We start from the raw sequence: 25202 nt of genomic DNA, 5'->3' as shown, positions 1-25202 counted from the left end.
CTCCCATCCCAATGCACAGAACATACAGAGGGTTGCAGGGATAGCACAAATGCCTGGGCACTTTAATTTTATTAAAGTGCAAATCCAGATTTTATTGAATATAAAACAGCTGCAAATTAGCCAAATTTGGACTTAGAAAAATTGCTTGTTCCTACAGCAGAACATAATGGGCCTCATTACGACCCAGGCGGAAAACCATGGTGCTAATAGTACCATGGTCCATGCCGGTAACTTACCGACTCCGTCATGGAGAAAGGGGGAATTACCACCCCATTATAAGGTTGGTGGGGCGGTAATTCCCCCTTCCTCCATGGCCCTTCCCCATTCCCATTTTTGCCCCATAGGGCTCAATGGGAATGGGGAAGGCACTAAGTACGGTACCGCAAATTGCGGTACCGTACTTAGCACCAAGGTCCCTTTGCGGGTCCCTACTTTAACGGCTGGTGTAGACCAGCCGTTAAGGTCGGGTCCCGCAAAGGGACCTCGTAATCAGGCGCTAATGGGTTAACGGCGCCGCAGCCTTTTACGGCACCGTTAACCCATTAGCGCCAGGGTCGTAATGAGGCCCAATGTCGCATGTTCCATCCCCATGCAGAGACTTTTCCAGGCAAGTACAAACATTTCCTTAACAGCTCAACCATTTAAAGACAACTCCATATCCTGAATCACAAGGCTATAATCATGTGATCGGATCTAAGTATCTAAGTGCAAGTGCCCAAGATAGCAACCATATTATAATAGCCCAACTCAAATTAAAGTGTAACATCTGCAAACAATTTCTCAGTGTTAAATATCTAAAGCAGATATCCATAACATAATTTTGTCTTTCAGGAAATGAGAGTTCCAATCTCCAAATACACTTTGAATTATCAATGAAAATCGATGAGAAATCGATGCAGGGCAGCAGGAGCCTCAAGCTTAATGAGCGTGGTAGTTGTTTGCTGAGAGCACCCGTGCGCACCTGTGAGAGCACCTGTGCGCAGGATATTTATAAATGACATCCATACTATGAGAAGCGATTCAGAAGTTGACGTTACATCTCCCGCAGAGGTGTGTAGATGCTGGAGGCATGAGATGGTGTGGTGGCTCACAGGAGCTCTCCAGCAGAGAAGGAAAGTAACGTTGCATAAGCAGGACGTGCCATGGGGACGCCAGGAATCACTAGAGGATACCTGGGCACTCATCAGCTCGAAGAGGAAGCGTTATCCTTACCGGGACCTAATGAAAATCAGGCATGTAGGAGAGGAGCCATGAGAGGAGTGTAGAGATGTCAGAAGATCTCAGAGTGGGAAGCAAGCGGCAAAGATATGTCACGCAAGCAGAAATGGGACCAAAGATGCTACACAGAGATGGTGAGTCAGCCCAAGGCAAGTGGAAACCCTGGGACGTTTTGGCACCCACGCCAATGACAAGTTGAAAGTTGTAAAGCTGCTGAGACAGAAATAATAAGATAATAAGATTGATTTTGAGTCAAAAAGGCAGAGTACAAACCAAACCCCAAAACCATATGAGTGCATGGAATGCAGATGTGGGGGAAATTTTAAAGAAGCTTAAAGGAACATTCAAACAGATAGATATACCAAGGTTTCCGGTCGTTGCATCGACAACCAAAGGATCGACAGCCATACCATCTAAAAAAAAAAGCATCTAAAAAAAGCATCTAATGCATTTTTTTTAGATGGTAAAAGGTTTAGTTTAATAAAAATGATTTTTAAATGTTAGAAAAGGGAGGTTGTAGGGATCCCCCCATCAAAAAAACTAAAAAATGCATTTGATGCTTTTTTTAGATGCTTTCTTTTAGATGGTATGGCATTATACCCAGCCCCTATGCATGGCTCTGGCTTCTCATTTCACAACTAAAACCCAGGACATCCTGTCTCCACACTCTCCTCCTCCTCTCTTCTCTCTGCTGCCACCTCTCGCAGGCCCTCCTTGGCCGCCCCCTCCTCTCCTTCTCTCTTCCCTCTCTCCTGTAACACCTGACAATGTTTCCACACAAGTCCTGTCTATGAAAGTCTCATCCAAACAGGTGACCCCCTGCTCTTTCAGAACCATTAAGGACAACAGTGGCTCTCTCACTCCAGCCTGGAATGATTTCTGTAATCACTCCTTCGCCACTGGATCTTTCCCCTCTCTTCTCAAGCACTCCCTTGTGCACCCCCTACTAAAAAAGACTTCTGCTGACCCCTCCATTCCAGCAAATCATTGCCTGATCTCTATCATTCCTTTCCTGGGCAAACACCTGGAAAAATTGGATATCTTCCAACTAACCCTCCACACTGAATCTGTTGGTTGTCTCCATGACCATCGGTCTGCCTTCAGAGTAGTCATAGGCATAGAGACTGCACTCTTGAACACCCGTGAAGATCTGCTCTCTAATCTTGATTCTATCTCTCCCTCTGTCCTCATTCTCCTCAAACTTTTCTCTGCATTTGACATGGTCAACCACAACATCCTGATTACTCCTCTCCGCGAGACCTTTGGCATCATGGATCAGGCTCTGGCGTGGCTTACCTCCATCCTCCTGGACCGACCTTCGCAAGTTCAGCTTGGGTCCTTTCTCACCACCACCTCTCTCTCCACATGTGGTCTTCCCCAGGGCTCTATCCTCTCCCCCTGACTCTTCAATGTCTATTCGACCCCTTTGGCCCTCCTGATCTCTACCTTTTCCTCTAACTTTCAGTGTTGTGTGGATGACATGCAGCTTTCTTTCAGGCTACCCTTGGTCTCCTTCTCCTACTTTTTCCTCTCTTACTCTGGCCATCCTCCGTGGGCTTAGTGCCCTCACCGTTTTTTGTGGCAAAAAACCTTGGGGTCATGTTGGACTCCACTCTCTCCTACTCTCCACACATCACAGACCTTGCCAAGAGGCCCATTTCCAGGTCTTCCTCCTCAGAGGTATTCTTCCTTTTCTCACCTTCCCCCAGAAGCTCAATGTCTCCAGAGCACTGGTTCTCTCTAGACTGGACTACTGCAGCAGTGTCTTTCTCAATCCGCCTATCTCTACTCTTCGCCCTCTTCAATTCCTCCAGAACAGGACCGCGAGAGTTATCCCTGGCCTCAAGCCCAGGGACTGCTTCTCTCCGGCCCTGAAATTCCTCCACTGGCTCCCGGTGGCGGCAAGGATCACATTTAAAACCCTCTGCATAATCCACAAGACTTTCTGCGGCCATGATCTTCACTACCTTCAACTCTCTCTTCCTAAGTACCTTCCGCCTAGAGCCCTTCACTCATCTACTTCTATCTCTCTGCGGATGGGTTGCTTCTCCAAGCAGAGAATGGGGGGTACATTTCTCTTCTCTGCAGCTGCCTCCCTCTGGAATGTCCTCCTTGCCTCGCTTTGCCCTGAGCCAGCTCTTCTTAAGTTCCATAGGCTCATCAAGACCTCCCTTTTCTCCTCTTCTTTCTCGCTCCCGTGCTAATCGTCTCTTGCTGCTGTTCTGTCTGCTGACTGGCTGCTCGGTGTCCTCTGAGTATTACAGGACCCCAGCCACCCCCTGACCAGTCCCCTTGCACTTGCCATCTAGCTTAACTTGCACTGCAGCCTGGCTAACCTTGCACTACTGGGAGGGGATTGTCTCCTGTAGTCTCAGCCTTCCTTGCACTTAACTCAGGGCCCTGCTGCTCTGGGAGCACTTCTCCCTGTCCTGTCCCCTCCCCCTGCACTTCTTGTTGTGCACTTGCACAAACTCAATGACACAAGGCCTAGTAAAATCGTTGTCTTGTCCCCCCCTTTGTTCTCCTTCCCTTGCCTTGTTGCTCCTTGAAACAATTGTGTATAGGCGCATAATAAATAACAAATCAATGAATCAATCAATAAACAGGAATGGGACTGGAAGAATGAAGGCCCTATCGACCACAAATACTGTACTTACAGGGCAATGAAGGACAGAGTAATCCTCTAGATGCTCCCACGGGTAACCCTACCTCCTTTCATGTCACCAACAAGAGAGCTTGTGCTCCGTTCCCAAACTCTAATTCTCAGACATTTGCCCCAAAACCATCCCCATTCCCTAGAGTGACCAAGACCCATTCTGGCAACAAGCAGGCAGCTGGACTCCTTATAGACCTATTACTCCCAATTGACCAAGACTGTTTGTATGTACAGTGTAATGTGGGGGGGGATATCAGTTCCTCGTTTAGTAGACACTGGGGCAAGAAAATCCACCCTACACATGGATCGCTTTCCAAACTTACCAATGTCCACTGAAACTGTCAGAGCAGTCAGTATTTCCAACACTCCTGTCATACACCCAGTCAGTACCCCAGATAATATTTTAGGGTAGTAGTATTTTACTCCTTGTTTTTATACTTCAGAGTAAATGCAAGTTCAAGGGAGTAAAAATGGGTTGTCGACTTCACAAGAGAGTAAAAAAAGCATGTGCCATCCAGAGAAAACATGTACACATATAAAACTGTAATGAAATAATTTTGATTTGCAGTGGTCCACTCCGTGGAAGAAGTGCATCTTTCTCAGGCAATTAAAATATAAAGCACAGGGTGTAGTATCACACATACCGTATCACAAATGGAACACATTAGCTGTAACATTATGGGTCTGATTTGCTTTCAAAGAAAATTACAACAACAGCAGTTTTTCATGTATTCGTTCACACAGAACCGGCTAGCTTGAGTAGCTGAACTGTTGGCTTCTCATACAAACAGAAAAGGTTAATCAGGGCAACAGCAATACAAGCTTTAATCTTGTAGAGAGTGGATGGGTGCAAGGTAAAGCAAGCAGAGAAAATCCCTACCCATAGAACAGATGCAGAATGTGTCTCCATATTGGAAGCTCCCCTCGCAAGAAAACGGTACAACATAAGCTGCAGGAATACACATTCCCCTCCCGATATAGAAAAGGTATGTCATGGACCTTAGCAGATCATGTGTTTCTCACACAGAACATGAATGTCATGAATCTCAAAAGTGTAAGATGACCACATAGAAAACAGATAAGTTGTGGGTCACAGCTCTGCTAGTTCCACTCGCATAGTGCAGAAACTGCATGGGATGGAGCAGTGAAGGCTCTCTAGGAATAATTTAGCTAATTTATTTTGATCACTTCATAATGTCTCTCGTCTGCTCCTTCTGGTCGAGGGTGGTGTGGGCAATACACATTATGCAGTAGGTTTAAGGTGGGCAGTAGGGATTTCACCAAGCTGTTTCCAAAATAGGTACGTTAATCGCTTTTGATGCTAACCAGAACTAGAAATCTAGATACAAACTCTCTTCAAGAATTTTCACAACTGTCACAGCATCAGTTCCACTGCAGGGTTAAGCCTCCACCCACCAGTTGAACACATCCAGGATGACAAGGAGATATTGTCATTTATTACAGCAGGAAAGATAAAGGAAATCTATCAGAAGATCTACTAATGGGCCCGAAGGTGGAGGTTGTGCACCCTGGATGGCTGGTATGGCCTTTCCCCCATTATTTTGTAGACAGATTGTGCAATGTTTACAATATTAACTGGACGTCTTATCAAACTCACGAGCAAACAAAGATCTAGTAAATTACATAATCATTCTTTGTATACCTCAATGGGCTAATAATGATGTTTTTCCCTTTCTCCTGCTGAAAATAATTCTACCCCCAATGTAAGCCTATGGGAAAATTAATTTCTCCTGCTTTCCGAGACAAAATCTCCCTCCAGGTGTTCCAAAATGCCGGCATGTATGTTAACTGTGGTATGCCACCCCTTTTAAGATAATGAGTCCCTCCCAGTGCTCGGGCTAATGTCACGTGCTGTGTCATGTGACTCACTCAATGAAAGGGATGCATAGTTTCCCGCTCATCATTCGAGACCAACTAACTCCTGGCTGCTTTGTCATTCTTTGCAGCGTGCTGTGCTGGTGCTGCGTAGGAGGCAGAGAGCCTGCCCTGCAGGGCCCTCCAATAGGACAGTGACCCTGCTGGGCAATAATGTCCCTGATGTCCCCCATGTATGTCAGAGCCCCTGCCGGGCAACTTTGCAGCGGTGTGCTGGTGTCCCTTCTGGGCGACTCCGTCCGCGTTGGCCATTATAGCCTGGGTGCCCCCAGGTCATTGAAGCGCCCGTGTGATCATGGGTTGACAGGGTGCCTGCCTTTACTTTTGTGCATCAGCTGGGTGTCTGCCAGCACCTATATGCCTGGTCCCTGTGCCCTCAGTTCAGGCATAACAATGGCATCTCCGTTCCTCCATCAATGTGGAAACATGCCGTCCGCTGCAGAGAAGAAGTGTAACCCTGAGGAGTGTTGGGTTGCCTGCCAGCGACGAAGAATGAAGGATTGGCAGAAGCTGAGCAGCCTCTTCCGCACTCGGAAAGGGAGTGCGGTGTTGGCGGCAGCGCCGCAATAAATAGTGATCTCCCGCTGGAGATTCAATGGAGATGAGTGAGCGGCCCGCTGGAACCCCAGGAAAAATACTGGCCCGCCCAGTGCTGAAGGTAATAAAGTGCTTTGGTGTCGGAGCAGAAAAGAAAGGAAGGCCTTGCTGCTGAAATATCAATCCTGGGACAGGCAGTGAAAAAAAGAATGAAAATGCTCCATATCGGAGCTACATAAAATGTATGTGGAGGCTGCCTGTGCTCCTGCAGAGATCCCAGGCTGCCCGGTGGTGAATGGTATTGTGCTCCATGTCTGAGCAAATATAAAAAAGTAAAGCGATTATGCCTGCGCCCTCTACAGATACCGGGCTGCTAGGCAGTGAAATGTGCATGCTTTGGTATGGAGCAAAGAGAAAGGGAAGAAATGGCCCGCTCTGTCGTGGCCGCACTGCTAAATGTTTGCCTTCCTTTGTGGTCGCGGGCCCAATCTGCAGTGAATTGAAAAAGAAATAGAGTGCATAGCTGACCGTTCTCACTGTACATGAGTGGGCCTCACACCAGTGACAAAGCGTGCCTGCACCTTCCATGCTGGTGCTATCCCTGCATCCCCAGGCCTAGCAGCAGTGACTGCCAAAGAGAAAATATGGAAAGGAGAAGGGGAGGAACACTGGAGGGTTGCAGCTCCACGTGAGTGCTTGTGCACCCTGCGCTGTAGCAGTTTGATGTACTCCTGCCTGGGGGAGACCTCCAAATCCTGCTGTCTGCACCTACCATCAATGAACCAGGCCAATGTGGCCCCTGCTGCTCCCAGGTGTAGCTTTGCCGGCCCCTGAACTGTGAGGTCAACTGTTCTGAACGGATGCTAATGCAAGTAGATGCTTAAAGTGGACTCAGTAATCATCTATCTAAATGCTGTGAGCCTGCACATTCAGAACATGCTTAAAGTGGTCCCAGTTAAAGTGAATGTGAAGCTGAGTTCCTGCAGTCTGTCGGCCTTCTTTATATAGTGCCAATAGATGCAAATGGTGTCATTAGGTGGTTTAGGTTCCTTTTTTGCAGGTTAATAAAGGGTCTTTTTAAACTGTGGTGGAACTATCAACGTGCCGCCAGCAGTCCACCAACCCTGACTGTCGCTTTAATGTATACAAATGCTCAGTATATTTGTTATGATTGTAACTGCTTGAGCCTGTGTTTATTTGTTCCCACCAATGATTCCCAAATGGAGCAAGCAATACTGTCCACGACGGTTGAGTAATTGTAATGTCCATTGATGTGTTATTTTAAATTTTGTTTTGTCATGAAAAAGGAGGAGTGTGGTGTGCCACCGCTTTTAGGATAACGAGTCCCTCCCAGGGCTCGTGCTTATGTCACGTGATGTGTCCACGTGACTCCCTCAATAAAAGGGATGAGCGGTCCGCTCATCAGTCGTGACCAACTGGCGTCTCTGTGCTGTGTCATTCTTTGCAGCGCGCCGTGCTGGCGCTGCATAACAGGCAGAGGGCCTGTTCTGCAGGGCACTCCAACAGAACAAGGCTCCTGCTGGGCAACTTTGTTCCTGATGGGTGGCAGAGCCCCTGTCGGGCAACTCTGTAGCTGTGTTCTGGTGTCCTGGCTGGGAAACTATGGGCCGCGTTGGCCGTGATGGCCTGGGAGTCCCCAGGCCATTGAAACACATGTATGATCACGGACTGAAAGGGTGCCTCCTTGTCCTTTTGTGCATCAGCTGGGTGTCTCCCAGCACCTACACGCCTGGACACTGTGCCCTGGGATCCGGCATAACATTAACGTCCACATGAAAATGTCATGCTAACGCTAAACATGTGGTTCTTGTAGGCATAACGTCAGGGACACATACACATAGAAATCCTGTTCTGTCCCCTGCTCGCCTGCAAAAACCTACAAAAGCGCCCATATCACTGTTAAAATAGACATTTCTACGTTGATGCATGTTTTTAGAAGAAATTTCAGCAATTCAGGGGACCTTAAATTGAGTTTCGAAGTGTTCTAAGGTGGCTCAGGAATGGGCCTTTGCATTTCCTAGATCCTGGGAGACAACATCTGTCAGGTTTCAGATCTGGGGAAATCTGGCCTAATTCTGGCACCCGGTTCCGGCTCTGCATGCTTGTTTGAGCCTCTTGCATATTCTCGTTACAGGTTTGGCATGTACGCATTAGTTGTATACATTTACAAAAAAATTAAATTGCTTCACAAAGCTCTGTGAGCAGGCCTACTGCAGTTTTTGATAAATAAGTTAAATATTAAATCGGATGGTGAGAAAATAGGTTAAACAGTAAATGGGAACAACAAAAATGCAGCCATTCTTCAGTCATTACAGTATTTACAGGTAACAGTTTCACGAGCACCCGCCACAGGATGGTAGCACCAGTGCTTAATTTGTAAAAAAAATATATATATAAGTGCCAGGGCCCAAATATTTTCGAGTACTCCTGTGACACTGAGAGTGTGCAGTTCCTCACCATTGCCGCCACCGCCCATAACGGCCACAGTTTTGACATATTTGAGGTAACACTAGACCTCGCACCTGCTCATTGTGGTCGATGGATGCACTATCAACACTTCATAAGTGCTGGGTGGTTTTGTCCTGTGTCCTGTGTCTCCTTGCTTTGGCCGTGTGGATGCTTGCTTGATGGAATGCCTCATGGAATGTTAGCTGTGGAATGTTGCAGTGTTAGTGCCCTTGTGTGTTCCATGATAGTCCGAGTGAGAGTGGAGGCTGGTGGATGTCTTCCTAAGTATCCTTCTTGAACTTTCTACTTACTTACCCATGAACTTACCTCTTGTGTCATCTTTTAACCGTAACCTAGTAAAGAATCTTGTTCTCTACTTGTGGCTCTGGAGTGCTTCTTTCAGTACAAGAGTACATCTTAACACAGGTCTCAAAAATAAGTGTCAAGGCTAAGTCCTGACAAAAACCGACACAAATTAAGAAGCACTGCTTGGCACGTCTGGCTGGTGGTACTTGGATAGGTATGGCTGTCTTGAGCCTATGTTGAAGTAGCAAAGCTAGAGGCAGCAAGTGACATTTAATGAAGCCAGGCCTACCTAGATAGCCTCCCCCTTTCGGTCCTCTCTCTCGAAAGCATTGGTTCACTTGAGAGTCCGTTCATCACCGAGGAGTTCTCAGAAGCTATTGATTCACTATCTTCAGGTAAATCCCCGGGCTCTGATGGCCTCCCGACTGAATTTTACAAACATTTAGAATCCCTCCTAATCCCTCACCTGATGGCCCTGTGGGAGGAAGCAGGTGAAGTGGGTAAGCTTCCCCCCTCCCTCTGTGAGGCCATAATAACGGTCTTGCTAAAGCCTGGCAAACCCCCTACCCAATGTGGGTTGTACCGGCCCCTCTCACTCATTGACTGTGATGTCAAAATCTATGCCAAACTGTTAGCGCTACGCTTAGCCCCCTTCATGCCACACATCATCCACCCAGATCAAGCAGGATTTATTCTGGGACGCTCCACCTCCCTGAACTTGAGACGTTTATTTAACATAATAAGTAGGATAAACACGAACGTACAAGCAGTGGCTGCCACGCTTGATATGCAAAAAAGCATTTGAATCTGTGTCATGGAAGTACCTCTGGCGGGTCCCCGAAAAATGCAAATTTGGGCCCAGTTTCATCTCCTAGGTTAGGCTGCTGTACTCCGACCTGGTGGCTAGGGTCCGTACCGAGGACAGATTCTCACCACTCTTTCGAATCGCCAGAGGGACAAGGCAGGGCTGCCCCTTCTCTCCCCTAATCTTTGCCATAGCGATGGAGCCGTTTGCGGACATGATGAGACAGTCCCATGCACATAGAGGCCTGCGAACAGCGGGCCAATCAGACATCATCTCATTATATGCCGATGATGCTTTGCTCTACATCTGCTCGCCCGCTACCAACCTCGCCCGATACTGGAAGACGTTGTCCACTTCGGGCACATCTCTGGACTCTGGGTAAACTGCTCCAAATCCACCCTTTTTTCACTCACTGACTGCACACACCCTCCTCCGAACCTTATGGGGTTTGCATGGTCCCAATCAAAATTCACTTATCTTGGGGTAGAGGTGGCTCGCCGAACCGAGCTGCTATTCGAGAACTACCAGAGATACCTCACGAACCTAGCGGTAAGGATATCGGGCTGGTCGAGACTCCAATCTCCCGCTGGAGATGGTAGGTACTAAAGATGATTGTATTACCCCAACTCCTATATAGGTTCATCAACATCCCCCTCTGGCCGGGTAAGGACTTCTTTCAAGCGTTAACCCACACTGTCAACACCTTTTTATGGCACTCAGGCGCAGTCCGTCTTAAACTAGGAATGTTGATCACCCCTATGGAGTGTGGCGGCTTTGGCGCTCCTGACTTCCTCAGATACTGGCTAGTGGCACAAGCTCAGTCTGCCTCACACTGGTTTAACACGGCGGACCCACCCCTCACGTGAGACTTGAGAGATTGGCGGTCAGTGATCGAGACATCCGTTCCCTAATCCTCACGCCAATGCAGCTCGTCCCAGACTCACTTGACCCTGTAGTCTGCACGTCTCTTGCCCTTTCTAAAATCTGGAAGCTATTAGGCATGCCCCATCCTTTCCATGGTGACCTACCGCTGTGGACGTCTTCGATCAGGGAAATTTTATTGAATGGCCGGACCTCCCGCCTCCCCTGAGGTGGAAGCCATCTGCATGGCTCCAATATTCATCTATCCGGAGAACCCTTAAAATTAAATACCCCATTTTTCCCACGATACCACCTGACGACCCTATAGTCACGGAGTTACTTACGTTCAACTCCTCGAGGGGAAAAGTATCCAGATTATATTCCCTGCTGCAAACCAGATCTACCCCCTTGTTCACTAAACTGAAGCACGCATGGGAAGAAGACTTGGGTGTGAAAATGACCGATGAGCGCTGGACCCGCATATGTGCATGCACTCATAATGTGTCCTTCCATTCCCGTATTAAGTTAATCCAGTTCAAAGTATTGCATAGATACCACTACCCCCCGAGCAGACTCCATCATATGTCAAAGGATCACTTCCCAAGATGCCCCAGGTGTAGCTCTGATAGTGCTACTTACATCCATATGATCTGGTCCTGTCCCCGCCTTGCACAGTTCTGGAGGGAGATATGCTCCACCATGTCAACTACCTAGATCAAACTATCAGCCCGTCCCCAGCACGGTGCCTCTTCCACGATTTCCCCGAACTGGGCCACAACTCTAAAAAACTAGCAGGCCTCTGCATGCTGCTAGTTGTGCGCTGCGTCCTACTGCACTGGCTTCGGCCTGGAGCTCCCACACACGCACATTGGTGTAATTTTAGGGGAGACAGGGGTGTTTGTCCCCCCCAACTTTCATGCCACCCCATTTTATCCCCATTCATTTAGCCTTACTTCAGATGTCATGCCCCCCCCCAACATTTTCAACAAAGTTACTCCACTGCACACACACAATGGCTCAGGGCGGTTACATGGACCTCTGATACAGAAGAATCCTGGTCTAACCAGCAGCCAACACATTCAAGGCCGAGACATTTGGAGAAGTTCCGATCCTACATGACCTTTACATACAATGGCCCTCATTACGACCCTGGCGGAAGACCATGGTGCTATTAGTACCATGGTCCATGCCGGTAAGTTACCGACTCTGCCATGGAGAAAGGGGGAATTACCACCCCATTACAAGGTTGGCAGGGCGGTAATTACCCCTTCCTCCATGGCCCTTCCCCATTCCCATTTTTGCCCCATAGGGCTCAATGGGAATGGGGAAGGGGCTAAGTACGGTGCAGCAAATTGCGGCACTGTACTTAGCACCAAGGTCCCTTTGCGGGTCCCTACTTTAACGGCTGGTAAAACCAGCCTTTAAGGTCGGGTCCTGCAAAGGGACCTCGTAATTAGGCGCTAATAGGTTAACGGCGCTGCAGCCTTTTACGGCGCCGTTAACCCATTAGCGCCTGGGTCGTAATTATTCTGATGTTGAATCTCTCCTCCCCCCCCCCCCCCCCCATGCATCTGCCTCTTGAATTCATGGTTCCCTAGGCCCTTATCCATTCTGTTGATGTTTCCCATGTTTACAATCATAAAGCATATGTATGTTTTGTACCTGCACTGTATGCACTATGTATGTTGTTACCTACCTTTAATGCTTCTCGCTTCCCTTGGTGTTGTCAAGCTAAATAAATAAAAGTTTTAAAAAAAAATAAAGCCAGACCTGTTGGCTTTGTCAGTGCTTTGCAATTCTGTTTAAAATATGTTTAGGGTAAATGGAGAAAACTCTACATGGCATGTTATAACATTGAAACGAAAAGTACATTACATTAAACGCAAAATAACAATATTGAGTACATTTGCAAAGACATTCGTACAAGCGTGAAATAGCGAATTGTGTAAAATTGAGCATGTGCGTTTAAAAAATGTCAACAAAAAAATCGTCATGCACCAAAGCAAATCTCGTATCTGAATTCAGGTATCCCCGAAAGGGGAACCGCCAAAGAGGCAATCGTCCCTGTACTTTACCCCTAGTTATAAAATTTTATAAGTAACCCTCGCGCTATTCACCAAGAAAGCGAAATGCGGTTTGGGCAGCAGCATGAGGCAATTCTAAGAGCCTTCTGCTGCGACAACAAACAGATAAGCTTGAGCGCCCGCCGCTGGTGGCGACGTCACAATGCAGCCGGGACAAGCAGCAGGGAGGAGGCGCGAGCCCGCTCAGAGTGCTCTTGGCTCAAGAAGGGAGTGTGCGGCCGCATTTTCACTCTGCCAGCACCGAAGCGATGAATCTCAGACTTCCCGAAGACGAGCACTTCGAGAGCCCCAGAGCAAGTGGGGACGTGAGTAGAGAATCTTTTAAGTTGGAGGGGGCGGGCGCTCGATTGGGAGGCAGCGTCAGAGGCGACCGCCTGAAGAGAGGCCACCGCCTGAAGAGAGGCCTAGGCTGTCTTGGGGGCCATAAAGCGAAGGGCCTTGATATTAAAATGGTTTGCATCAACCCTAATCTTGTTTATCATGGTCTCAGGCCAAAAGAAACAGGGACTGTCCTCCCCAGATTCAGACGAACCCGCTTGCCCCTTTTAGCACCAACAAAAATATCTTCCCTCGTGACCCATATGACGTCCACACCCACAAAAACATACGAAGTCCACACCCACAAAAACAGGCCGGTATGCGCATACGATATGGAGGGTATGCAGGATTAATTCTGGTGTTACGCTTCCAAGTAATGAATGAGGACTTTTATATGGAAGGTAACCAACCTCCAAAGATTTGATCAATTAAGCTGTGTTAGGTCACGCTCACGCTGCTGCATTGCTATATCCTGTAAAGATAAACCTTCTTAAATGCCTACAAGGACTATGTTCTTGCTACATACTTGCCAACCCTATTGATTTAGGCAGTAGGCTACTGCTTTTTGAGCATTCCTACCGCCTACAGATTTGGGTGTCAGATCCTACTGCTTTTTACAGTGGCAGGTAATTTATGTGACTCACAAGTCAATTAATCGTTCAGTGCCATGGGCGGGAAAGTGATCAATTTGAGTGATGGGCTCAGATCAATCCACTGACCTGACAACTACATGACTCTGGAAAAACTATAACAAATAAGGGTGCTGCTACCAAAGGGTAACTCTGGCCGGGACAGGCCTTCTTAGGTGAACCACCAGTGAAGGCAAGTGGCAGAGCGTAACGCCATCACACAGCATCTGCCTATTTGACTGGGGAGGGTATCAGTCTCCATGTTGTTCAGTGTTCAACCTGCACTGCAGGAATAGATATGTTCTGCCCAGGCTGCACAGGTTGCCTACCAGCTCTGTGTGATTATTTTCTGTGAAGTTAGGTAATTGAATTTGGTGTTAACTTACCATTCACAAAATTATACATTTTAAACATTTGAGCGTCTTTGCATGGTATCCTGTTTGAGAGGCTGTGCATTTTAGAATACTCCAGCGGTGCCAACAATGAGTGTTTGCAATTTCCTGTGATGTCATTGATACATTGATATGCTAAGTATCATTTTTGAAATTTGAAAAATCCTACATCTTTTTGGTCAAAGAAAGTTGGCAAGTATGTTGCTATGCAGCTCAACTCAGGACCCCTCCAGAATACCCTTTCAGCCTGCTGCTGTGCTTCGTGGACTGTTATTCCTCTCCTGTGGCTCAAGGTTGCAGATGGCTTCTGTGTTTATGCATGGGGCATACACGGCAATCATTTTCAGCACCTGGTACTGAGGTTTTGTCTTTGAAAATGGGAGAATTGAATGTTTTCATTGAATTGCATTGGGGTTGGAATTATTTTAGTTGGGAGAACATAAAACATTGTAACATTTTTAATAGAAAAATTGGTAGTCTCCTGCTGAAATGGGGAGAATTGGCATGTATGCTAGGGCAGGAGCAAACCAACAAATTCATAGACTTTCGAAATCTTGCAATCACCCTAAATATATCCTGATGGACATATTGCAATTCTGATATTGAAGATGTTACTTCTCTCCAGCACACTGTGATGTACAGCCAGCATCTGCAATTGAATCTGTTGATTCATGTTTAATGGAGAAACGGAGTCCAAGTACCAAAAACAAGTACCACCTTATCAGCAGATATCTTTCATTATATTTTGGATATCACCATCAGGGTGGTATTGATGTTGAAGCAAACAGCATTTTATTTCTGAATGAGCTGTGGACATACGTCAGCCATTGATAGAACAAAACTGAAATCGTGATACGGACGGACACAGCTTCCGCCGCCATGCTTAGAGGGGTGGCACGGTGAGGAAGCTGATTGGCTGGCACACATATGGGGGGCTCTAAGGGCCATACAGATGTTACATTAAGCTCTGTCCATGGGGCAGTTAAGCCCACTTTCCTGCTCGGTGTCATCATTGAAGGTGGGCCATGCCAATTGAGACTAGGAATGAGAGTGGGCACTACGTGCCTGATCAGGCTTCATTCCATGTAATGGAAAAGACCTATTAGGAACTGTGCTTATATTGCGTGGGTAGGCAAGGAGGGAATTGTACAGTTCACAGATGGTGCTGTGGAGCCATGCCCTCAAAGGTCGAAGGCTGTACTTTAGGAAGTACATTGTTAATGTAATTGACTAAATTAATCACACTGGCTTTTCTGTATAAGGCTCATTGTACAACATCCTATAAAACACCTGAGGTGTCTGTATGCAGGGGCAACACCTATGGACACTGATACTATGCCAGTTTCTCTGTCCATTTCTACACACCTGCATGGAAATAAACGTCTCTACCTTCGCTGCCTGGTTTGCTACTGAATTTTTTTGGTGATGAGCTGTGGTATTTCAGACTAGCTAGAACCCGGGATGGCTGTAGTATTTTGAAGCTCCAGTGTGAGATCCTTTTCATGGACTGCCTTTCTGTGCATTGGATGATTATTCACCGGATGCCATGTGTTACAGAGAAGATAGCCAGTGTTGTTCCCCCTTGAGCAATTTCGGGTTGTATGCGGCAGCTGCAGCCCAGTATGAGGACCGAGATCCATTTTACCTTAGCTCCAGCTGAGTGAATCCTAGATGTCGCTGCAGCTTTGTTGGCTGCCGCAACACTAAAGAGAAGTATTCTGACATCAGCATTGTTCAGTTGCTCTCTGCCTGCTACATCGATATTAAAGGAGTGGTATTGGTCTTCTTGGAGGGCTACAATGTACAAGTTCTGCTTGATTGTTTCCTGAGTGGTGTGGTGGCTATGGCAAAGTGAAGAATGACAGAGAGGACTCACTTCCAGAGGCGTGTGAGCTGGATGGGGCAAATATAATCCCATACACCTTTCCCACCTGGGTGACTGTAAAGCATGGTCCGATAACCCTGTTAGTGCCCTTTCCTCTTCTACTCTAAAGGCCAGGATTGTGAGGTATTCAACCGATCTGGGATCTATTGCCACGACTCCATTAAAATGACACTCACAAGATCGCCTCCATCCTCATCCTCTTTGACCTCTCTTCCCCCTTTGACAATGCCCATCTAGCTTTTCTGTGTTCTTGGTATTGGGGTTTTATGCACAGCAAACCTAGCTATGAAGCAAGGCAGTGCTGTACATGTGGTTGGGGTAACATATGAGGTGTGGGGTGGAGCATGTGGCTTGGAAAGTTCTGAACATGGCGGTGGGATGTGATGGGTGAATGCAAGGAGTCTAGCTAATACCTATGTATTGACTAAAGAGTAAGGTCTTGAGTTCATCCTTGACCTTTAAAAGTGTTGGTGCGATCTGGATAACCACCAAGATGGTGTTACAGTAGGCAGCATTGCATCAAAAGAGGGTTAATTTCCTTTCTTTCTTGCATACCAGTTTCATCATGTGCTTAGCAATGGCTTGTGAAAGTGTGCGACCCACCTAAGCTACAGAATTTTGCAGCTAATTAGGTAGGTGAGCGTACAGTGGTTGCCTAATAGGTAATGCAGGCAATCTTTCTCAAATAGTATTTTTGCTGGGATGGGAAGTCAATGCAGCTCCCTTAGCATGAGAGAAATGTAGTTGAATTCCTTGTTTCTGCAATGTCATGCTGCGGTTGGTAGGACGGCCCCACGCAGGTCCAGGTGCAGCACCGGAACACTGGTGAGGAGGGCATGTCCACCATCGATGTGGGACTTGTAATGTGTTGCTTACTACTTGTCTCACCATCTCCTCAGCTGCTAGCCTCCTAGTGGGAGTTCTCAAAGTACATATCCTTAAACCTCTCCTCTTCACATAATTCAGCTCCTCTGTTGTCAAACTGATTGTCTCCTTTGCTGTGTATGACAACTTTTCTGCAGTCAGTATACCATTCTGATCCTCTTTCAACAGGCAGAGGTATCCACTAGTATCTCCATCTCCCTCTTTGACATCTGACACTGGATGTCACTCTGCTCTCTGATGCGTAGTTCTTCAAAAAATAAAATGATCTTCCGCCCAGCTCCTAAAGCCCCACTCCTCTATTCTATCTCATTTCCACCTGACGGCCTAAACCAATCTGTGACCATCCATGAAGGCCTGCAACATGGTGTTTCTCTTTGATAGCAAACTTAAACTCCAGCCTCTTCTCACCTGAAAGACCCCTGCTGAGAGGCTCAACCTACTAACGATCTGTAAAACCCACCCCAACTCTCGTTTTACTCTGCTATACCCTTATCTCTACTATAGTCCTCTACAGGCTCAACTACTACTTCAGCTCCCATTGGGGCTCTCCCGCTATTTTATCTCCCTTTAGCAAATATCTTAACTCTGCCTCCTACACACATTTAACCTCCCTTGGTGTTAGGGAGAATTCTCATAAATGTGCTAATTTCCCGTACCTTTTGAGACCCCCAGCAACTTTGCTGGATTTTTAGGACTTTAATTTTTACCTGGAAAGAGTGTGAGCCTTTTTTCCCACTCTTTCATGTATTTTGATGTGTGTTTTACTTTTGTGTTATTTGGATATGGAGTTTTAGACAACTCCATAGACATCATCTGTTCTTGTGTGTCACACAGCACCTTCAGTGCAGTGGCACAGGGATGTCTTTCAGACTTCCCAAGGTTTAAATACCTTCTCTGGGACTGACTACTGTCTCCCAGTGAATGTAAAATTAAATTGATTTTGTTAGTCTTTTTAAATTGCTAGACCCAGCAAACCCTGCCTTACAGCAGAGTGCTGTAGGGAATACCTAGTATTCCCTATGCCTAGAAAACTCATGTAGCACTCAAATGCTACCCTTTCCTCTCAGAATGGCTGGTGGCAGTGGTATTACAATGATCTTCCCAACCGCAACCCGTTTAAATGCTCCGGTAGCTAAAATCCACCAGAGCCATGTTTTTCAAGATGGCGTCTGATCCCCCTCTGTAAAAACAGGTTCCGATTAACATTTCTCACCATTTCTTTTTGGAAAGGTCCTTCTAGTGTTTGTCTCTGCGCGCCAAACCAGGTTTGGTCCTTTTGTTTGTTTGCCTTTGTCGGGCTTCAGTACTGAAGACCGCCTCTGGCGCCTGAGTGTCTGGGGTGGACAGGAAGTGAGGGAGGTGCCGAAACTCCCATTGCTTAGTCTCCAGGGAGACCTGAATGCACGTTGGCATGATTGGCTGGCTGACTGTCCAAGGACAGCCACCCTGCTGGGTGAGTGGCAGCTGGGCTGAAATCAATGAGAGAAAACTGTTTAAAAGGCAGGTCTCAGGCACTTGGAAGGCAGAGTCGACCATTGGAACGAAAGAACCGAAGACGAGCTGAAGGAAGACGACTGCTGCAACTTTCCAAATAGCCTGAAACTCCCTGGACAGAGAAGCCTCTTCAAGGACGGCTTCTTCCCTTGAGCTGGTGGAAACAACCAACTCGCAAGCCATCTGGAAACCATCTCCATACTGGTCGAATTTTCTTCAGAGTGCTGTTGAAAACCGGATAGCCAGTGAGAAGGATACCAGCTTGTGGACTTTAAGGCACTCAAAAGTTAAACAACGTTTTGCCAAGCTTGTGGATCTGTCGCCGTGCAGCGCAGGAACCTCCCGATGTCCTCCCTCTTGTCCCCACAACTGAGGCCCAGGAACAGCGAGATCTGCAGGAACTACAGGGAAAAATTGCCTCAGTTACAGCTTTTCTTCATTACCAAGGTACTGTGCAAACGCGGTTGAGAAATCCTCTCTGCCGCGGTGAAAGTTCATGAAACTTTCCCAACTTTGGAGTCTTGTTCGCTCCTAATACAACATATAACTCTTTTTCGTGCAAACTACTTCTGAGAACATTGGCAAAGACTTAACCATTTACTACCAGAACTGTTCTATCCTATCCAAGACACTGATCCATTGACTTTGGCCCAGGCCTATTGAATTGAACTGCCACTTGTAGTGAACTGAAACTATTTGCCCTGCCTAAGAAAGTATTTGTGTTTAATTCTTATAACTTGTGTCTTTTACTCCCATTTAAAGTTACTGAAGTGCCATTTTGCTCCCACTTCTGGGGAGCCTAACTTGTTCAGAAGCTTATTGGTTTGGTACTGGAGTGTATTATAGTATGATATTGAGCTGCTTATTGCTAGTGGAATGTTTTGTAAATGACTGTGTAAATAAATGAATATTGTTTTACCAAGAAACCTTGAATAAGTGTTTGTTTGAGCCACTTTGATTGCAAGTCCTTTGTGTAACACTTTATACTGCTCACATCCCTCTTGAGATAAGCCTGGCTGCTCAGCCCTGCTACCACAAAACTGTGTAGTACAGACTTATACCAAAGGTGAGATTGTGCTTACACATGTAGTCTTAATTGTGTGTAGTGTTCCCAAAGGGTACTTCATGTAATTCTGCCCAACACTTGGTCAACCACCTCTTCCCAAAGCCTAAGCATTGTCTTGAGCGCTATGAAGCACCAGTCCCTCTTTAAGTTCCATGGCCTGTTCTACAACCTCATCTATGTGAATGCCCTTCCTCATAACTGACTCGATATCCCGCTTCAGACCATACTCAAACCCTGCAATCTCAAACCCTATTTAACCTTCCTGTTCCCTATCTGCCCCATGCAGCTTCCTGCACCTGCTTGCTCCCTTTCCCTTCCATTGGAATGAAATGCTTCATGAAGTTAAAAACATAACCACTATTCAGGGCCTCAGAATCACGCTACAGCAGCACCTATTTCCCTTGGAGCATATAGTGGTATTAGCCCACCCCTGTAATCATCTCCCATGTTCCCAACTATTCCAATTTGTAAACATGTGTATGTAATTAAAATGTTAGTGAGTTAATGTGGCTTCTGTAAGTATGTATACCGTTAGTATGTCTTGTCTCCCTTTCCATGTTCCCATTCTCCACACCAACAGATATGTTTCATCTATCAGGGTTCACGAAATCTACTAACCTACATGCATTAGTGCAGAGAGTCTGTGATGGGTGAGTACCATTTGCATGCTAGTCGAACATGCTGGCGAGTATGGGGATGTTTTAAATGTTTCACTGTGCATGGCAGGACGTTGGGTGGCAGCATTGCACCAAATAATAAGTGTGCTTATGGGGACATGCACCATTTTACAAAAAGCACTGGTAAATATTTTGTCACCCATCAACCTGGGCGCATGCATTTCTATTAGTTTGTGTAGGTTAGGAGATTTTATGATGGGTGAAGACAATTTGCAGAACCCTCACCCTTCATGGTGAATACAAGGGTGTAGGAAAGTTTAATTTGATATTGCTGCAAATAAACATACTTTGCAGTAAATATCAAATAAAGATTTCACTGTGCGTGGCTGGCTACTGGGTCGCAACATTGTGCCAAATTTGCTATTTATTAATGGTGAAATGTACCATTTAATATTTTTTGTAACCTATTTGCCGGGGCGAGAGTATTAATTGGGGGCAGGTAGGTTAAGTAAGTAACTAGTCTTGCAGGGCTAGTGAAATTTGTAAGATTTTGCAAGACCTGGGAATCAATTACAGCCTGTTAGGGAGAATTCCTTAAGCTCTGTGGTTACGGTGTATGTCTTTCTGATTTAGGTTCCAGTAATGCTCTCAACCTCACCAACCCCTCTAGGTGGTGGTGTGTCAGAACAGACCATATCTTTCTCTCAGGAGGTGGAGTGGGAGTGGTTAACAGGTACAGTATACACATTTCAGTATTACCAAATAAGAGGATGTACACACACTAGTTTTATAAAGAAAATATTCTTTATGTATGAAAAGGTAAATTATCACTATACTTAAAGGCAAATAAACACTGTAACATGTAAGAAGCAACAGTTCTACGTGTTCTTAAAGTTCAATAAACAATATTTCCTAAAAGGGGCAATGTCATCACATGTAAGTAAAACAGTTTCCCTAACTAGGCCAGAAGGTGTATGAAGAAGCCATGGGCGATCATTTGTCAGAACATTTGTCAGTCTTTGGCAGGAAAGAATTAACTTCTGGGAAAGTGTCCAAGGGAGTTGTTTCTGGCATCCCAGTGAAGTTAAAGCCACAGGAGAACCTTGATGAAAAGGAATGGGCCCTCAAAAGAAAAAGTCAGTGAAGAACATGCTTGAGGCGGAGGAGCAAAAAGCAGTTGTGTATCAGGCTGTTTCGCAGTATCTAGAGGCAGTCACTGTACGTTGTTTGGTTGTCCACCCTAGATTCCAGTGATGACACACTGATGCAGGAGAGACCCCAATACCCTTAGGAAGGATGATTATTTGAGATTCAGTGTCTCGAGCGTTGGGGTCTGAGCCAGAGGAGCTGAAGGCAGAGAATGTGTGGTCAGAGTTATTCGGCGATGCACCGTTCCTCCATCATCCTCGGGCGCAGGTGTTGGCTTCTGAAACCAGGGCTGTCTTGAAAAGACTCCAGGGAAGACCGATTATAGAAGATTGGCTTGCAAAGTCATACTGGAGAGGAGCCAGCTATGGAAGATAGACTGGGAGGCAAATTAGTGGTGAGGTTGCAGGATAAAAGACATCACAGACCCATCGAACTTCTCAGATGTGGGAGATGGAGCCATCACACTTGCTTGGTGTACTGGGATGAAGAAATTCAGCTTCAGATAGTGCAACGAGACTTCAGGGTTCCAACAGCAAAGAGGCTCCTATTTCTGGGTCTGGCAATGCCCACACAGGGCCTCATCACGAGTTTGGCGGTAACCCTTAAATCCGGCGGTAGCGCTGTTACTGCCAGATTTAAGGATCCGCCAAATCAGGGCTTTGGCGGATTTCTCCACAGCTCTGAGCTGGGGGGAAATGCGCCGAAAATTCGTGCTCATGCCGCAGGCGGGAAATCCTGAGAGCGAAATTTCCCCATTGAGCTCAATGGGCAATGGGGATTTCCGAATCCGCCAAACCCGTGAGCCGGCGCTAATAGCGCCGGTGGGTTTGGCGGTAGGGCAGATAGCGCCTGCGCTATTAGCGCCGGCGTTACCACTCAACTCGTGGTGAGGCCCACAGTCTCTAGCTTCATTGAGACAATGCCAAATAGCAGGAGCTGTATTCCAGTTGTCCCCACTGGATCAGCAGAAAGGAGCATTGCAGCCAGTTCCTACGTTTCTTTCTGAAGATGCCGAGCTTCACCATCAGGTTCTGTGGCATGTCGGAGGATTCTGGTGCAAAGCTTTAGTCCCTCCTCAGGCCGCAGGCCTTTGCGGAATGCAGGTACAGAGTTACAGAAGTAGATGAGTAGAGTGAGTAAAGGGGTCTTCTTTCATCCCCCTCAGGGGTAAGTAATCACAGCACTGAATCACACTGCAAGTTTCATTCAAAAGGTGCTTGGTCAGCCAATGGCTGGACACCCCTCCTAACCTACCCATGCACTCAGGAAGGGCTTTCACACAAGGCAAGTAAATCCACACTATCCCAAATAGGCATCTGCATATGCCAGTCAGAACCGGTTTCAGACTGAATATAATCCCAAGTCATAGGATACAAGCATCAGGTGGACAACGATGGCCATCTCCTCTCACATACAGAAAGAGTGACAAGGAATATTCTTGTGTCCCCTTATGTCTTCAAAAGACACACAGCAAATGTAAACATGTCAAATTGCAAGCAACTTACTAGGCATAAAAAGTAAATCACCACTTAAATTCTCAACATGTATATAGTTCTACATTTCCTACTCGCCAAGAGTCCATTATCTGTAGCCTTCAGCTAGTGGCATATGGATATTTTGTGGCGTGACCACAGACAATCTCTATATTGTGAAATGTCAGAGGGTTCAACAAATTCTAGCCAGGTAAAATGGTCTCCACCAATTGAAGCCATTTTGCAAAAAGCTACTACCATCCTACCCACATGACTAACAAAGAGGGGGTGGGGGAAAGATAGGACAACAATGGCACATCCTAGTAAGAAGAAATGTTTAAAGTGAGTAGGAATAAGGTTAGATTTAAATCTTTTGGAAAATTAGGTAGAAAAGGTATGAGGTGCAGAGGAGAGAAAAGCAACCTTGACACCTAGGTTGCACAATATAATGAAGAACAAAAATAAGTTCCCAAGATGGGAACTTACGTCCCCTGCACACTTTCTAATATCTGGAATACCAGACCAACAGTTAAATTGATATTAAAACATAATGTATCTTATTGAATTCAAAGAAGTCTGTGGATTGTAGAGATTTCAGAACAAGAAAATGTTATTGAAAAAAAAGGGGGACATTCAATCACTATGGTCACAAGAACCAATCTTCATTTTTATTCTTGATATTGAAGCTGTGGAAGGCCCAACGCGTTTTGAGTGGTACAACACTCTTCATCAGGGGCAAAACAATATTTCTAGGCAAAAATATATACAGTATATACATTAGAATTATGCTTACATCCGAAAAGTTGTCAAAACATTTATATTACTCATTTTTGATCAAGCTATATAGTGCAGAAATCTGAGCCTTGAGAGGATTATCTATATGTCAAAGCCTATATATATTTAAATGTACAGAGTGCAAGCATACCCATTAGAGAACATCCTGTCACCGATTCTTGTATCTTAAAAATTAAAGTAGAGTTTGTCAAATGATAGTGGGAACACTAAGCTATTAGTGTATGATCTGAGATTTCAAAGGAGAAGAAATGCCAGTAATAAATTCTAACCTTGTGCTTTTTATGGTAAAAGTTCTTCAAGAGAACGAAGAGAATCTGGGACGGGAATCCCAGGCATTCATTCAAACAAGACTGCAAGTCTTGATGGTGAACCCTTATAAGTAAAAAGAGAATAGACATAGAGGACGTCTATTAAGTCAAATGTTTGTAGAGGGGGTAACTTCTCTTGGACACTAGGTGGTACCTTTGTGGTACCTCTGCCTTAGAAGTCATTTGGACTCCCTAGGCAGAGCACACAAAAACAGAGCCACACTCTGTCAGGCTTGGGAATAGGCCTGGCTGTTACAGAAATAAAATCCCAAAACCCACAAAAGCCAGCAAAAAGTACAGGGGGGCTGTCTCATCAGGTTAAAGTGTGGATTTTCTTCCTAACACAGCCTACTACCCTTTCTCGTTGGACCCTTTCTTTCCATCTGGGTTAGTAATTAGCAGGCAGAGTTTTTCCTCATCTTCAGGCTACTTAGTCTTCTGAAGAGGTCTTTCATGCAGCATAGTTAATTAAGAACTGCAGACTGAGTTTCCCTGTGTCACAGATGGCCTTCAGACATTAAACAAATCCAATAGATGGTTCAAGGGACTGTAGAATAATCTAACTAATGGGTTGATTTCTCTCTAGTCCCTCAATTTCCCAAGCTCCCTTATGGCCCAGGGTCAGTCTGAATACCAGCAAAGGTAACCCCTACTATCTACTGTAACCTCTCTGTTGTGGGAGGGCCTAAAGCTCAAGGTCTTATCTCTCTTCCTCCCGCAGGGGCCTTCTAAGTATGCCCCAAAATGTTGGTTTTAAGTATGGTTTAAGGATGGTGATCGACTGTTTCTCTCTCCCTCTCACTCCCTTTAACTCTGTGCCCTGATCTTATTACTCCTTAATCTCTACTTGCCTTTCCCTCCCACTCTCCTCATGTCTTCATGTCTTCCCTTACCTACTCTCTCACCCCCATTGTCTACATCCTCCGATCTCTCCCCATCTGCTCCTCTCTCTTTCCCTTTCTATCTTGATCCTCCCACCTCTTCCATCTCCTGCCTCTCTGATTTCTCACACTCCTCTCTTATCTCCACCACTCCCCTTCTTCACATACTGCTCTCCACCTTTTATACACCCTCTCTCCAATATTGCATCTCCCTTCACCCTCCCTACCAGTCATCCCTCTCCCCATACTTTCACTCTCACTATTTGTATTCTCTCCTTCTGCCTCTGCACACTTCCCCTACTCTCTTCTGCCTTCTGCACCCAACTCCACTACCACACACTCTCACATACACTCTCCCAATACCAGCGTAACTCTCTCCATTGGTACCACTGTCTATTGCACACAGAATACCTCATCTGTACAACTGTCCAACTCCTTCATAGACTTTTCAGCACTTCCCTCCACCTTCCATCCTCTTC

The 25202-nt window shown here is 46.1% G+C and overlaps 1 protein-coding gene across 1 annotated transcript in view; it reads left to right on the top strand.

Moving 5' to 3' along the window:
- The first annotated feature begins 13038 nt into the window (after positions 1-13038).
- The window catches only part of LOC138481482 (fibrous sheath-interacting protein 2-like), a 798294-nt gene continuing 786130 nt past the window's right edge, over positions 13039-25202 (top strand). The window contains exon 1 of the mRNA XM_069613651.1: positions 13039-13137. Within this exon, the coding sequence (XP_069469752.1) occupies positions 13081-13137 (57 nt within the window). The 5' untranslated portion in view covers positions 13039-13080. The remainder of the gene's footprint in view (positions 13138-25202) is intronic.

The sequence above is a fragment of the Ambystoma mexicanum genome, chromosome 5p, assembly GCF_040938575.1.
Source record: "Ambystoma mexicanum isolate Mex_15411 chromosome 5p, UKY_AmexF1_1, whole genome shotgun sequence".
Taxonomy (NCBI): domain Eukaryota; kingdom Metazoa; phylum Chordata; class Amphibia; order Caudata; family Ambystomatidae; genus Ambystoma; species Ambystoma mexicanum.
Note: the sequence above shows the minus strand (reverse complement) of the source record. Positions and strands in the feature narration are given on the sequence as shown.